At 46.6% G+C, this 13020-nt stretch overlaps 1 protein-coding gene across 1 annotated transcript in view; it reads right to left on the bottom strand.

Annotated features, from left to right (window-relative positions):
- LAMC2 (laminin subunit gamma 2) overlaps positions 1–13020 on the bottom strand; it is a gene marked incomplete at its 3' end in the record, with an annotated part of 52464 nt that overhangs the window by 24616 nt on the left and 14828 nt on the right. Inside the window, exon 2 of the mRNA XM_015423843.1 lies at positions 9273–9461. Coding sequence (XP_015279329.1) covers positions 9273–9461 — 189 coding nt within the window. The remainder of the gene's footprint in view (positions 1–9272; positions 9462–13020) is intronic.

Raw genomic sequence — 13020 nt, forward strand, 5'->3', positions numbered from 1 at the left:
GTTTTAATAAGCAAAATACCCAGGGCTATTTTCGGGCAGGAACGCACAGGAACGGAGTTCTGGCTGGGTCCCAAGTTGGCCACGCCCAGCATGAACTCATTAGCATAATAGGCCACACCCAACAGCAAAAACCCATTAGGATTGGCTACATGAGGGGTGTGTGGCCTAACATGCAAGGGGTCCTTGCTACAAAAAAAAGCCCTGGGTTTTGACAACGAACAAGGTGAACAGAATAAGAGGCAAAAGGAACACGCGCACACGCAAAAAGAGAGAGAGAGAGAGAGAGAGAGAGAGAGAGAGAGAGAGAGAGAGAGAGAGAGAGAGAGAACTGTTTTGTTAGTCACTTTTGAGTCCCATTTGTGGGGACAAGTTGGGTACACGTGTTTTAATAAGCAAAATACCCAGGGCTATTTTCGGGCAGGAACGCACAGGAACGGAGTTCTGGCTGGGTCCCAAGTTGGCCACGCCCAGCATGAACTCATTTGGGCTTTTTCTATCAAAAAAGCCCTGAAAATGCCTATTCAGCTACAATGGGATTGAAACCAGTGGTAGCTTTTTAAAGGGGCCACTTATTCGCACATGAACATTTGAAGCAACTTTATATCATCAGAATATTTAGGGGCAGGGTTTCCCCCACCAGCCAGCTGATCGGCGGTGGAGAGAAGCCCCTGAAACCCGGGAATCCCCCACTCAGACCTGGGGGCTGGCAACTCTATGCTGCCCCCACCATTCTATGTCAGAATTCCAAATGTGCCAGCAGGCCCAAAAAGGTGAGGGACCTCTGCTGCAAATGGATACGCTGGGAAATTGAAACTGGGACCTTCTGTGTGCAAAGCAGATACTCTACTGCACAGCCGCAGCCCCTCTCTTCACATCGCACCTGGAAGTGGACCCCAAATAACCGGTGTTTATTAAACACAAAAGGTTGTCAACAGGTTTATTTTTAAAGGAAATGCTTCTGTTGCAGAAAACCCAGACAAAAGGTTTTTTCGGGTGTTTTGGGAGGAAGATACGAACTGACAAACTGCTAGGAGCTATGTACGTCTTAAAACACAGTCCCAATTCAGTAAGATGCATTTAACTTGTGGACTGTTTTATATGTTACAAATCAAATTATAATAAGTCACACCTTAAAGACTGACACATTTATTGTGGTATAAACGTTTTTGAGACAGAGGCCCTTCACCAGTTGCCCATGGAAAAGTGAATTTTAACTCACAAAAACCATATGATAAAACAAACGTGTCTTTAAGATACCACAACACATATTCAAAAAAACAACTTTTCATTGGGTTGTTTTGTGTGTGTGTGTGTGTGGTGGTATTCACCAGTATGGAGTACTGGCTCCTTTTGAGGAGGGCTCTCCCAAGGGGGAACTAGTGGAAACTGGTGAAAAATAGCACTGCATGTAAATCATTTAACAGAAATAACGCTGTGGCGAAACTGACTCCCATGGCCCAAGGATCCTGCCATTCTGCCATGTGACAGACATATCAGAAGCAATGGGGGAAAGGGTCAAGATCCACTGCAGATAGGGTTACCAACCTCCAGGTGGTGGCTGGAGATTTCCTGGGATTACAACTGATCTCCAGGTGACAGAGATCAGTTCCCCTGAAAAAATGTCTGCTTCGGAAAGTGGACTCTATGGCATTGTACCCCATTGAAGTCCCTTTCCTCCCTAAACTCTGCCCTCCTCAGGCTCCACCCCCCCCCAAATATCCAGGAATTTCCAAACCCAGAGCTGGCAACTGTACAGGCTCCAGGCCTGGCGACAGGTGAAGGAGGCATTTAGAGCAGCCATCAGACAGTAACATAAAACAAGCTCTTGTGCCTGAATTAGGCAGTCTTTTCCCGCAGTTCTTTCAGACTCAAGCTCAAACAAAGACCACCACCTTAGAAAACTGCCTTGAGTGAGATATGTGCCTCCTTCCATTCCTTTTGACTATAATTAACGGCAGTGATACTGAATCCTCTCAGAGCATTTACATCACCTAGAAGAGCCGAGGTAATTAGCAGTAGTGATGATAACACTGTAAGCCCACAGCATTTTAATGACAGCAAGTTCTCACAAACCCACAGCTGGTGGAGGAGTAGCAGAGGCAGTAAACACCCACCTAACAAAGTGTTGTGGCCATCAGCATATTAGTCCATGAGCTGTTCTTTTTTTTTAAGTCAACTGCTATTTTAGATGGCTTTAAAAGAAGCACGGCGTAACATTTGGAGCAGTACAACAAATATTGAAGGGAGGCAGGGCAAAGCAAGGGCAAAATCGGTTCTTCTGAGAGAGCAAGCCCTGTCTCCATTGAAAATGAGAGAGAGAGAGAGAGAGAGAGAGAGAGAGATATGACATATAATTTGTGGAGTTACTTCCCTTGTTGCCCCTGCCCACGGTCAGTGGCTGAGAGGGGGGGGGACCTGGCAACCCGAGACTAGTATACAAATTCCCCAAACATTTCTGGCTCTGTTTCTTCAAGTGCCTCTCTGCTGCTTGTTCACCTGCCACGGCCGGATTGGTTGCTCGGGACTATGCGAAAAGCTGGTTGTGAAATCCAGGTAGGATTTATAATATATACACGACTTCAATGGTGCAGTTAAATCCCAAAGAATACATAGAAACCAAACAGCCAGGAAAAACTCTCTTTTTTTCCTAACTGGATTGAGCATTCAAACAGTTGAGACTATGTTTGTAACTAGGGCTCCCACTCTCCAAGTGGTTATAGAAAAATATATGACACTGTCTAAAATAGATGTATGCTTAAGGCAGATCTATTTTGTGCTTTCTATTTTTCTTTTCTTAATTTTTCTATGCTATTACATAAATATTGGTGTCAAGTATTACCAAGCATAGGTTGACCAAAATAATACATCAAAGTACAGGTTTACACTATGTCCCAACATTCAAACAGCAGTTTCACAATCATTAGTCCCAGGGGACTCTAGTAATTTACCTGTATAGAATACAATCTTTTTCAAGGACTGTGATATACATTCAAATAGCACCTTGTCAGTTTCACAATGACTAGTCCCACAGGACTCTAGTGATGGTGAAACTGACAAGGTGCTGTTTGAATGTTTGGACATATTGTAAACCTGTACTTTGATGTATTATTCTGGTCAACCTATGTTTGGTAATACTTGGCACCAATATTTATATAATAGTATAGAAAAATTAAGAAAAGAAAAATAGAAAGCACAAAATAGATCTACCTTAAGCATACATCTGTTTTACACAGTGTCATATATTTTTCTGTATCTTCTTAACACTGTGACCCTCAGTTTTTGTACTAACTTCCAAGGGCTGGCTGGAGATCTCCTGCTATTACAACTGATCCCCAGGTTCACTTGGAGAAAATGGCTGCTTTGGAAGGTAGGCTGTATGGCATTATACTCCAGTGAGGTCCCTCCCTTCTCCAAACCCCGCCCTCCTCAGGCTCCACCCCCAAAATCTCCAGGTATTTCCCAACCCAGAGCTGACAACCCTAGTTTGTACACCTCGACCTTTCCTTCTCACTCCTAGCCTTGTGGCCCACCTGCAAGAATGGTACAACCCATTTGGGGGGTCACAAAACAGTTTGAGAACCAGGGCTATATTAGGAGCTCCATCATGGCAGTTGAGGTCTGGCAACATAGTCTTACAAGATCTCAGCTGAGATTGTTTGGAGGAGGAGCCCCTTTTGTTTTCAGATTCTCCCCCCACCCCGGCCAACCTGGGGGATTCCTTAGCTTGCATGAAACATCTCCCTAGGATTTTTAAAATCTAAACAGCAGGGATATTAGAAATCTGTCAGCATGGTGAACACTGCTAGTTTAAATCTGAAGGCCAAATATGTTAATGCTATTGAAACTCAAGATCCCTTTCAAGTTACCCATTTTTGCCTGTATGATGACCTCAGTTGCAGATGAGAAGAGTCATCAGGGTTTCAGATCTGAAACCCGAATTGTTGGAAATGTATGTGTTTGCAAGGTCTCAGATTCCAGCCACTATAGGGTTAACTTGTTTACCTTTCTATGCTATTGTTTAGAATGACCTGGTAGGAAAACCTGGCAGACATTAATTCCGTCAGACCTGGAAAAAGCCAGGGAATCTGAGTGTGTTTACAAACAATGATTGGTTACTGTTTTCAGGTGACTTCCTTTCTAGGGGTCGAGAAGAAGGTGTTTGTCCACCATTACTTGAGAAGTGTGTGACTATGCTTTGAGAAGTGAGCAGCAGAAATGTAGCTCTTAGATGTTTTGTTTATTTGTAGTCTTCCTGTATACCCTTTACCCTTAGAAATAAAGCTTTTTAACAGAAAGAAAGTCTCCTCATTCAGTGAAGCAAGATCCATTGACACTCTGAACAATTTAAGCATTTTTGACTATTTCCCCAACATATTCTTGTAATCACAGAAAACCCTTTAAGAAGGGTCTATAGGTGCCTCTGCTCGATATCATGGAAAAAAGCCAAGCAGCCTGGAGGCCGCCTCCAGCATCGTTCCTACTCATTCTTCAGTTTCTTGGCAGTCCTACACGCTTGGGTTTCCCCTTTGCAAAATGCCAGAACCAAACTGGTTGAAGGAGTGTCTAAGGCATCTGGTTCTACTGACTCTCTCCAGACCCAGGCCTGCTCCGCTTCTTCCATCTGATGGATTCTGGACCTTTCCGAGCAGCGGGTTAAAGGCCCCCGGAAACTGCTCAGTCTGGGGAATAGTTCCCCTGCGGGAATCAGGAATTTTGCTTGTGCTCAGAGAGGCAGTCTTAAGCACACTAGACGAGCTCATCCTGTAATTTTCTTATTTGTGATGGCTGGTTAATGGAAGGAGGGGAGTGTGAAAAGGAGAAAGCGGTGGTGCCTCCAGCCCACTGTCTTGCCCCTGTAACCAATGCAGAATTGCCAGTAGGCAAATAAAGGAAGAAAGGATTTCAAAGCAATTCCCCAGACCTTCTAATTACCTTTTTCTAGGGTTGCCAAATCCAGGTTGGGAAATTCCTGGAGATGCAGGGATGCAGACTGGGAAGGGAAGGACCTCACTGGGGCACAATGCCATAGAGTCCACCCTCCAGAGCAGCCGTTTTCTTCAGGGGGACTGATCTCTGTAGTGCGGAGATGAGCTGTAATTCCGGGGGATCTCCAGGCCCTATCTGGCAGTTGTGGTTTGCTCGGCAGGGCCTGGCAAACTGGCAGGGGGACATTGCCAGCAACACAATGACATCTCCAGTGACATGCTGACATCATTTCCTGTGCTTTCGGAAGTGACGTCAGTCCGTTGCCAGAGATGCTGGGGTATTTGGGTAAAACCCTGTGCCAGAGTGTCTCTGGCAATGTGCCGACATCATTTCTGGGCTCACAGGGAGTGACGTCAGCATGTCGGACAGTCTCAGTTTTCCTGCCCTTTTCCTCCTCACTGCCTCCTGGGGGGATAACGACCCCAAAGTGATTGGCCAGCCTGCCTTTCATCCTTCACAAGTAGAACGCAAAACACAAACCATGTTTATTCTGAGCAGGGGTCATTTTGTAGAAAAAGAGGTGCAGGAGTTCATTTGCATAGCTCATTTGCATATGCCACACCCCCTGGCAAAGGGCAGGCATGAAAGCATGCCTGGGTTCCCTGCCTGATCCCTTCCAGATGGGGAAGGGGAAGAAAGGCATTTAAAGCCCCCCCACTTCCCTGAGTCTCTCCACCAAAGTAGAAAGGCTCAGTGGGGAAAGGGGGCATGTCTGCCTGCCTCCCCTTCATCTCCAGTGACATGCTGACATCATTTCCTGTGCTTTCGGAAGTGACGTCAGTCCGTTGCCAGAGATGCTGGGGTATTTGGGTAAAACCCTGTGCCAGAGTGTCTCTGGCAATGTGCCGACATCATTTCTGGGCTCACAGGGAGTGACGTCAGCATGTCGGACAGTCTCAGTTTTCCTGCCCTTTTCCTCCTCACTGCCTCCCGGGGGGATAATGACCCCAAAGTGATTGGCCAGCCTGCCTTTCATCCTTCACAAGTAGAACGCAAAACATAAACCATGTTTATTCTGAGCAGGGGTCATTTTGTAGAAAAAGAGGTGCAGGAGTTCATTTGCATAGCTCATTTGCATATGCCACACCCCCTGGCAAAGGGCAGGCATGAAAGCATGCCTGGGTTCCCTGCCTGATCCCTTCCAGATGGGGAAGGGGAAGAAAGGCATTTAAAGCCCCCCCCCCCACTTCCCTGAGTTTCTCCACCAAAGTAGAAAGGCTCAGTGGGAAAAGGGGGCAGGTCTGCCTGCCTCCCCTTCCCCTCCCCCTCCCCAGCCAACCCACTATGACAGGGTGGCTGGAGAAGGCAAGGAAGGGTGGGCAGGCAAACATGCTTGGGTTCCCTGGCCGATGTTCTCCAGGTGCCCCGTGGCTGTCGGGCACCTGGAGAAGATTGGGCAGGGAAGAAAGGCATTTAGATCCCCCCAGATGGTGGGGGGGGCCCCACCCCACCCCTGGGCTCCTTAGTGCCGGAGCACTGGCAGGAAATGCTCTGGCAGGAAATGACCCCTGATTCTGAGAGGAGGAATTAGGGTTGCCAGTTCCAGGTTGGGAAATACCTTGAGATTTTGGGGATGGAGCCTGAGGACAGCAGATTTTGGAGAGGGTAAGGACTTCAGTGGGGTATTTAGGGTTGCCAGCTCTGGGATGGAAAATACATGGAGATTTAGGGGTTGGGGCCTGGAGAGGGTAGGGCTTGGGGAGGGAATTCATCAGGATATAACGCCACAGAGCCCACCCACTGAAGCAGCCATTTTCTCCAGGAGAACTGATCGCTGTCATCTGGAGATAAACAGTAAGAGCAGAGGTTTCCAGTTGCCACACACTCCACCTTTCAAAGCTGCCATTTTCTCCAGATGAACTAATCTCTGTTGCCTGAAAACCAGTTGTAATCCTAGGAAATCTCCAGGTACCACCTGGAGGTTGACAACCCTGGGAGGGATTGGTAATTAAAATAGGACACATGTATAAAACATACATTTAGGCAACACGATTTAAATTTGGAACAATCTTTTACTCTCTCTGAGGCCTACTGAAAGTCTCTTACATTCTGTCTTACTTGTAGTTCGGCTGGCTTGCTCAGGTGCTGCAACCATTATACAGTGGCTACAGAAAATTGGAGGTGAGTGGAATGGCAAAAATAAACTTCTGAGGAGATTTATTTTTGCCATTCCCCCCACCTCCAGTTTCTCTCTTCTTCCTCTCCTCAGATACCTGCAATAGCTCCCGAGCTGAGACATGAAACCTTTCCCTCACCACAGCCAGAGCATTATAGATGGATTTCGGCCATTAATGTGAAATTACTTCATCCTTGCCAAGATTAAAGTGTTTCCTACATGTAAACATTCAAGATTGTCTACATTTTCTGCTTTGACTTTAGGCAGGAGATTGAACCGCCTCCGTTATTGGACCAGGTTCAAGCAAGAATCAAGTAACGTGGACAGCAGGAACACCAGAGGAAAAGTTACATGGAATTAGCAAATGTTTCATAGCCTCCTTTCCCTGGCAATTAAGAGAAGCAGGAAGAGTGACTGCTCCCTCAAGAACTCCAGCTGTTACAGGCCATGTGAATTCCAGAATCTTTCCAAGACAGCCTAGAAACAAATCTGTGTTGTTTTGGCTGCTCCGGAAATAAGATTTCCTGTCCTTTCCTTCATCTGATACTTAGTGTGCTTGGAATTTAGCCCCAATCATTTCAGAATGGAGTTTATTTCCAAGTAAATGTTTATAGAGTATGAAAGCCCTTTACATTCAGAACCTGCAGTACCAGATTAGTAAGGTGTTTAATATTTAAAGTATGTATATCATGCACTCTTAATACCTAGACTCTGGCTCATAATTTTTAACAACTATAAACCTGGGGGGAGGAAAATCAATGAACAGCAACATCCAAATGTTAACCACAATACCCCAAAAGGTATGATAAAAACTTTGTTAAAGATTGTTCTAAATGGCCCAGAACAATGCGATAGAACTGGGCTTTTTAAAAGGAAAGTTTGAAACTGCACAGTAGTACACGATTCTAATTCCCATGAGTAGCACACGCTGGTACAACATACCCATGCATTTCCCTTGTATGTGTATCACTGCCTTCTCACAATGCTGGCAACTTCACATGACTTGACGAGAAAGGGACTCCTCCATTCTAGGAATGTGTCCTTCCTGTCTGAGGCATTGCTGAACACTGTGGATGGTAGCCCTGGAGCATACAGGGGGAGTCCTTGGCAAAGGGGTGGAGAAACGGTGGTGCCCAGTCACGTTCTGGGGTTCTAGAAGAACCATGATGACTTTGCTTTGCTTTACACCTAATCATTGGCCAGCGTAATACAACTTTTGTGTCACTCAAATTTCTGGAACTGCCCGTTTGTTTCCGAAACTGCACTTGTATGTCTGGCTGCAGTAGGGTTGCCAGCCTCCAGTTGGGGCCTGGGGTTCTCCTGGAATTACTACTCATCTCTGTACTACAAATATCAGTTCCCCTGGAGAAAATGGCAGCTTCAGTTGGCGGACTCTATGGAAGCACACCCCTGCTGGCTGAGCTCTCTCCCCTCCCCAAACTTCACCCTGCCCAGGCTCCACTCTCAAAGCTCCAGAAACATCCCATCCCAGAGTTGGTAGCTGGGTTGCCATTCCCCAGGTCCGGGTGGAGAATCCCCCAGTTTGGGGGGCTTCTGTTTGCCGGCAGCCAGCTGGCCAGCAGGAGAAACCCCGCCCCCAAACAGTGATGTTGCATGGCGACACTCTGGTTTTTGGGCAAAACTCTATGGTTTTTGTACCATAGAGTTCTGCCCAAAAACCAAAGCGTCGCCCCCAATGTCACCAATGTGATGGTGTCACGTCTGTATGACATCATTGCATCAGGGACGTCCCCACCCACTCCCAAAATGCCTCCCAGATCCCCCCACACACCGGTAAGACGAAGGGACCTGGCAACCCTAGTTGGTAAGTCTAGGTTGCACATTTTCAAAAACTCCTGCAATAAAATAAAACCAAGTGTACATTTAACACGGAACTACAGCCCATCCTGGCTCTCTAATGAGCGCACCTTTATAATGATTGTACTTGTCTCCACCTCCAGGTTATATTTTTAGATATACAGCTAAATCTCTTTAAACGCGACAGTTAAAAAACCCAGATTTTTAATCGGCCCTTAGTTACCGCAGCCGATGACAACAGTTCGCTCCAGTGCTACTGATGTAACTTGTTATTCTTCGCCCAAGCCGGCCAAAATTCATTTCCTTTTTCTTTCTGGTCTCTCCATTACCCCTCCTGAAGTCACCCACCTACCTACGGGATTGCAGGCGCACGGCCTACAGTGATCTCCACGGTGCCGGTGGTAGAAGCCCTCCTTGCACCGTTCACAGTTAATTCCCTCTGTGTTGTCCATGCAGTTGAGGCACCGGTATCCGTTTCCTGTTTGCTGGAGCAACTCAACGTCAAACATGCACTGTCTGGATTTCCCACTGCAGTCACAGGCTGAAAAGACAGGGCAATTAAGCAAACAAACAAAATCCCATTAATTGTGAGCATGGAAGCAGAAGAGCCCTACCATAAGGAGAGGTGGCTGGCGGGTTTGGGATGCCGTTTGATAGGCCAGTGGTCTGACACAGTGGAAGGCAACTTCATGTGTTCCAACACAAAAGATAATATGACAATAGATTTGAAGACAGTCAGATCTAAGCCTGATCTAAACCATGGGGCAGCCAAGATCTAAATCAGGGAGATCTCTGGCACGCTCCCCGTATACACAATGAGTGGCAGCTGTGCGAGAAAGTAATAGCGCTCTTGTGCAAGTCCCATGCATACTGGTGTGGCTTGCACAGCAGAATTTCCTGGTGGGTTGTGTTTAATGAGTGGGAGGGAGCACCATTTCCTCAGGCAACAAATTATCAGGCTGGCCCTCAGCCAGACAGCATGAGGAGGAGAAAAACCTAGCTGGATATGAGAACTCAGGAGAGGCACCAAGGAAGTAACTTAGGGTCAGGCACTCTCTGGTCTTTTTTCTAGCCGTTTTCAAGATCAGAACATCCAGCATAAGATTGTGGAGACTGTAGATGTCTTGAGCCATCAGAAGTTCTTTGACAGGAGAAAATGGATGTTTGGGAGGGTGCACGCTATGGCATTGTACCCCAGTGAGATCCCTGCCCTCCCAGGCTCCACCTCCCCCCCATGTTTACGGGAGTGTCCCAACCTGGATCTGGCAATCCTACCCCCCATCGCCCACCGGTGTCCAGGGGGGCCTGGCAGCCCTATCTGCAAGGTCAGGGGGTAGCAACAACTCTTCTAGCCGAGCTCCACAGTAGGGAACAAAGTAGTCTCTCTTTCAAAGTCAAAAGGAAATGTACCCAATTCCACAGGCTCAGTTCTGCATCTATAAAAGTGTCACAGAGTTAAACAAATGGTCCCTGGGTTCCCCTAAAGTATAGTTAAAACTTTTTTACTAGGTGAAATTTAGTGTATAAAAGGTTTTGAAAGGCAGAAGTGAATCTGGTTTTACTCCTTTCAACACCTACAACCTTATCCAACAAGGAAGAAGAAGAAGAGATTGGATTGATACCCCGCTCACTTGGAGTCTCAGAGCGTTTTACAATCTCATTCCCCTTCCCCTCCCCACAACAGACACCCTGTGAGGTAGGTGGGGCTGAGAGAGCTCTTTCAAGAACTGCCCTTTCAAGGACAGCTCTTGTCAGAACTATGGCTCACCCAAGTTCATATAGCAACTGCGAGTGGAGGAGTGGGGAATCAAACCCGGTTTTCCCAGATTAGAGTCCGCGCACTTAACCACTACACCAAACTGGGAGATAAGAACATAAGAAGCACCCCACCTGGTCAGGCCAAAAGTCTATCTAGTCCAGCATCCTGTTTCAAACAGTGGCTAGCCAAACACTGCCAGGGCAGCTGGCAAAACAGGACAAGAAGGCAACTATTATATGCCATCGGACATACTTACTTTGAATACAAACTTGCTCTGAACATGAAGGTTCAGTTTAGCTATCAAAATAAAATTAAAATAAGCTTAACAATACAGCTAACAATTATTATTATTATTATTTATTAAATTTATAAACCATCCTCCTCTGAAGGTTTCAGGGCAGTGTATATCATAGTTAACATAGTAAACCATTAAAACAGTGAATAAAATTAGTAATAATTAAGCAATTAAAACAATATACAATGCAACATACAGTACACAGTCGATGGCATAGGGAGACTGATAAGGCACATAGAGGCCCTGGTAAAGAACCTTTGCTGTCAACTGTAGGCCCTGGTTGAGGACAGCCGGACTTCTTTTGGGCCAGGGACCACGAGTAAGTTTTGGTCACCCGAATGTAAAGCTCTTTGGGGTGCATACCAGGTGAGGTGGTCCCACAGGTTCGTTGGCCCCAGACCGTTGAGGGCTCTGAAGGTGAAAACCAGAACCTTGAAGTGGATCCGGTATTCAGCTTGGAGCCAGTGCAGGTGGTGAAGCACAGGTCAAATATGTGCCAACACCGGGATGCCCATGAATACAATCGCCGCTGCATTCGGGACAAGCTGTAATTTCTGGACCAGATTACAGATAACAATTTCAGGTGGCACCAGCAACACACAAATCAGTATCCTTTCCTGGTGAATACAATCGCCGCTGCATTCTTGGTGAATACAATCGCCGCTGCATTCGGGACAAGCTGTAATTTCTGGACCAGATTACATATAACAATTTCAGATGGCACCAGCAACACACAAATCAGTATCCTTTCCTGGTGGGGGGGAAGGAAGGAGGAGCCAAGCTAACTAAAAAACCGTTGCTGTCCCCAACCATAAACCTGGCGGAAGATCTCTGTCTTACAAGCCCTGCGGGACTAAGTTAGGAATAGACCTCTTCCTGCTGATTCCCTAAGACCGGAAATCATGCGTGTGGACCACATATGCATAGAGTCCTAAAGAAATGGCAGATTTGAATTAAAGCATCCAGTGTGACCCAACTTGTACTATAAAGCATAGATGAAGGGATATACTATCTGCATTTCAGTATAGATGGCAACAGGAGCCAGGGGTGGACTGGATATTGGGAGATCTGAGCAGCCAGCTCATGGTCTTTCCATGTGAGAACTAAGTTTGAGTCCAGTGGCACCTCCAAGACCAACAAAAGTCAATTCCAGGTGTAAGCAAGAACGAAGAGACTTCACACCTGTAGATGCACACACTTCTTAGATACATTGAAACATATAGATGGGGGGATTAGTTGCCAGGAAGGGCTAATTAGAGTCAAAATAACTGAGCAATAAATACAGCTAAGGTTGGGATAATGCATTTGGTAAGACCTGCGCATAGAAGCAACTTGGCATACAGGTAATAGAAGAGTTAACAACCAGTGTGAGAACTGAGTTTGAGTCCAGTGGCACCTTTAAAACCGACAAAGTTCAATCCTGGGTATAAGTCAGAACTGGGTGACCTAGCATGAAGGCTTCACAGTTGCCAGGGTCTTGTCAACTTGTTCCTGGGAGAGGCAACTGAAATGGTTCAAAAGCAGACCCGAAGATGGACAAGGGGCTTCCAGTTCCATTACTGTATCAATCGTGGCTGGGAGGTCCTGGCGGAGCAACAAGACTTTATCTGCAGAGAAGCTTGCAAATACCTCACAGCAGGGCTCTTTTTGTGGAAAAAGCCCAGCAGGAACTCATTAGCATAACAGGCCACACCCAGCAGCAGGAACTCATTAGCATACTGGGCCACACCCCTGACAGAACAGCTCATTAGCACATTAGGCCGCACCCCCATGTTACCAGAAGTGTGGTCATCCAGCCACACCCACCTTTTGCTTCTTATTCTCTTTACCTTGTTTGTTGTCAAAACCCAGGGCCTTTTTTTGTAGCAGGAACTCCTTTGCATGTTAGGCCACACACCCCTAATGTAGCCAATCCTAATGAGTTCCTGCTGTTGGGTGTGGCCTATTATGCTAATGAGTTCCTGCTGGGCGTGGCCAACTCGGGAGCCAGCCGGAGCTCCGTTCCTGTGCGTTCCTGCCCAAAAATAGCCCTGCCTCACAGCCTAT

Source organism: Gekko japonicus, unplaced genomic scaffold (assembly GCF_001447785.1).
Source record: "Gekko japonicus isolate JY-2015 unplaced genomic scaffold, Gekko_japonicus_V1.1 scaffold281, whole genome shotgun sequence".
Taxonomy (NCBI): Eukaryota; Metazoa; Chordata; class Lepidosauria; order Squamata; family Gekkonidae; genus Gekko; species Gekko japonicus.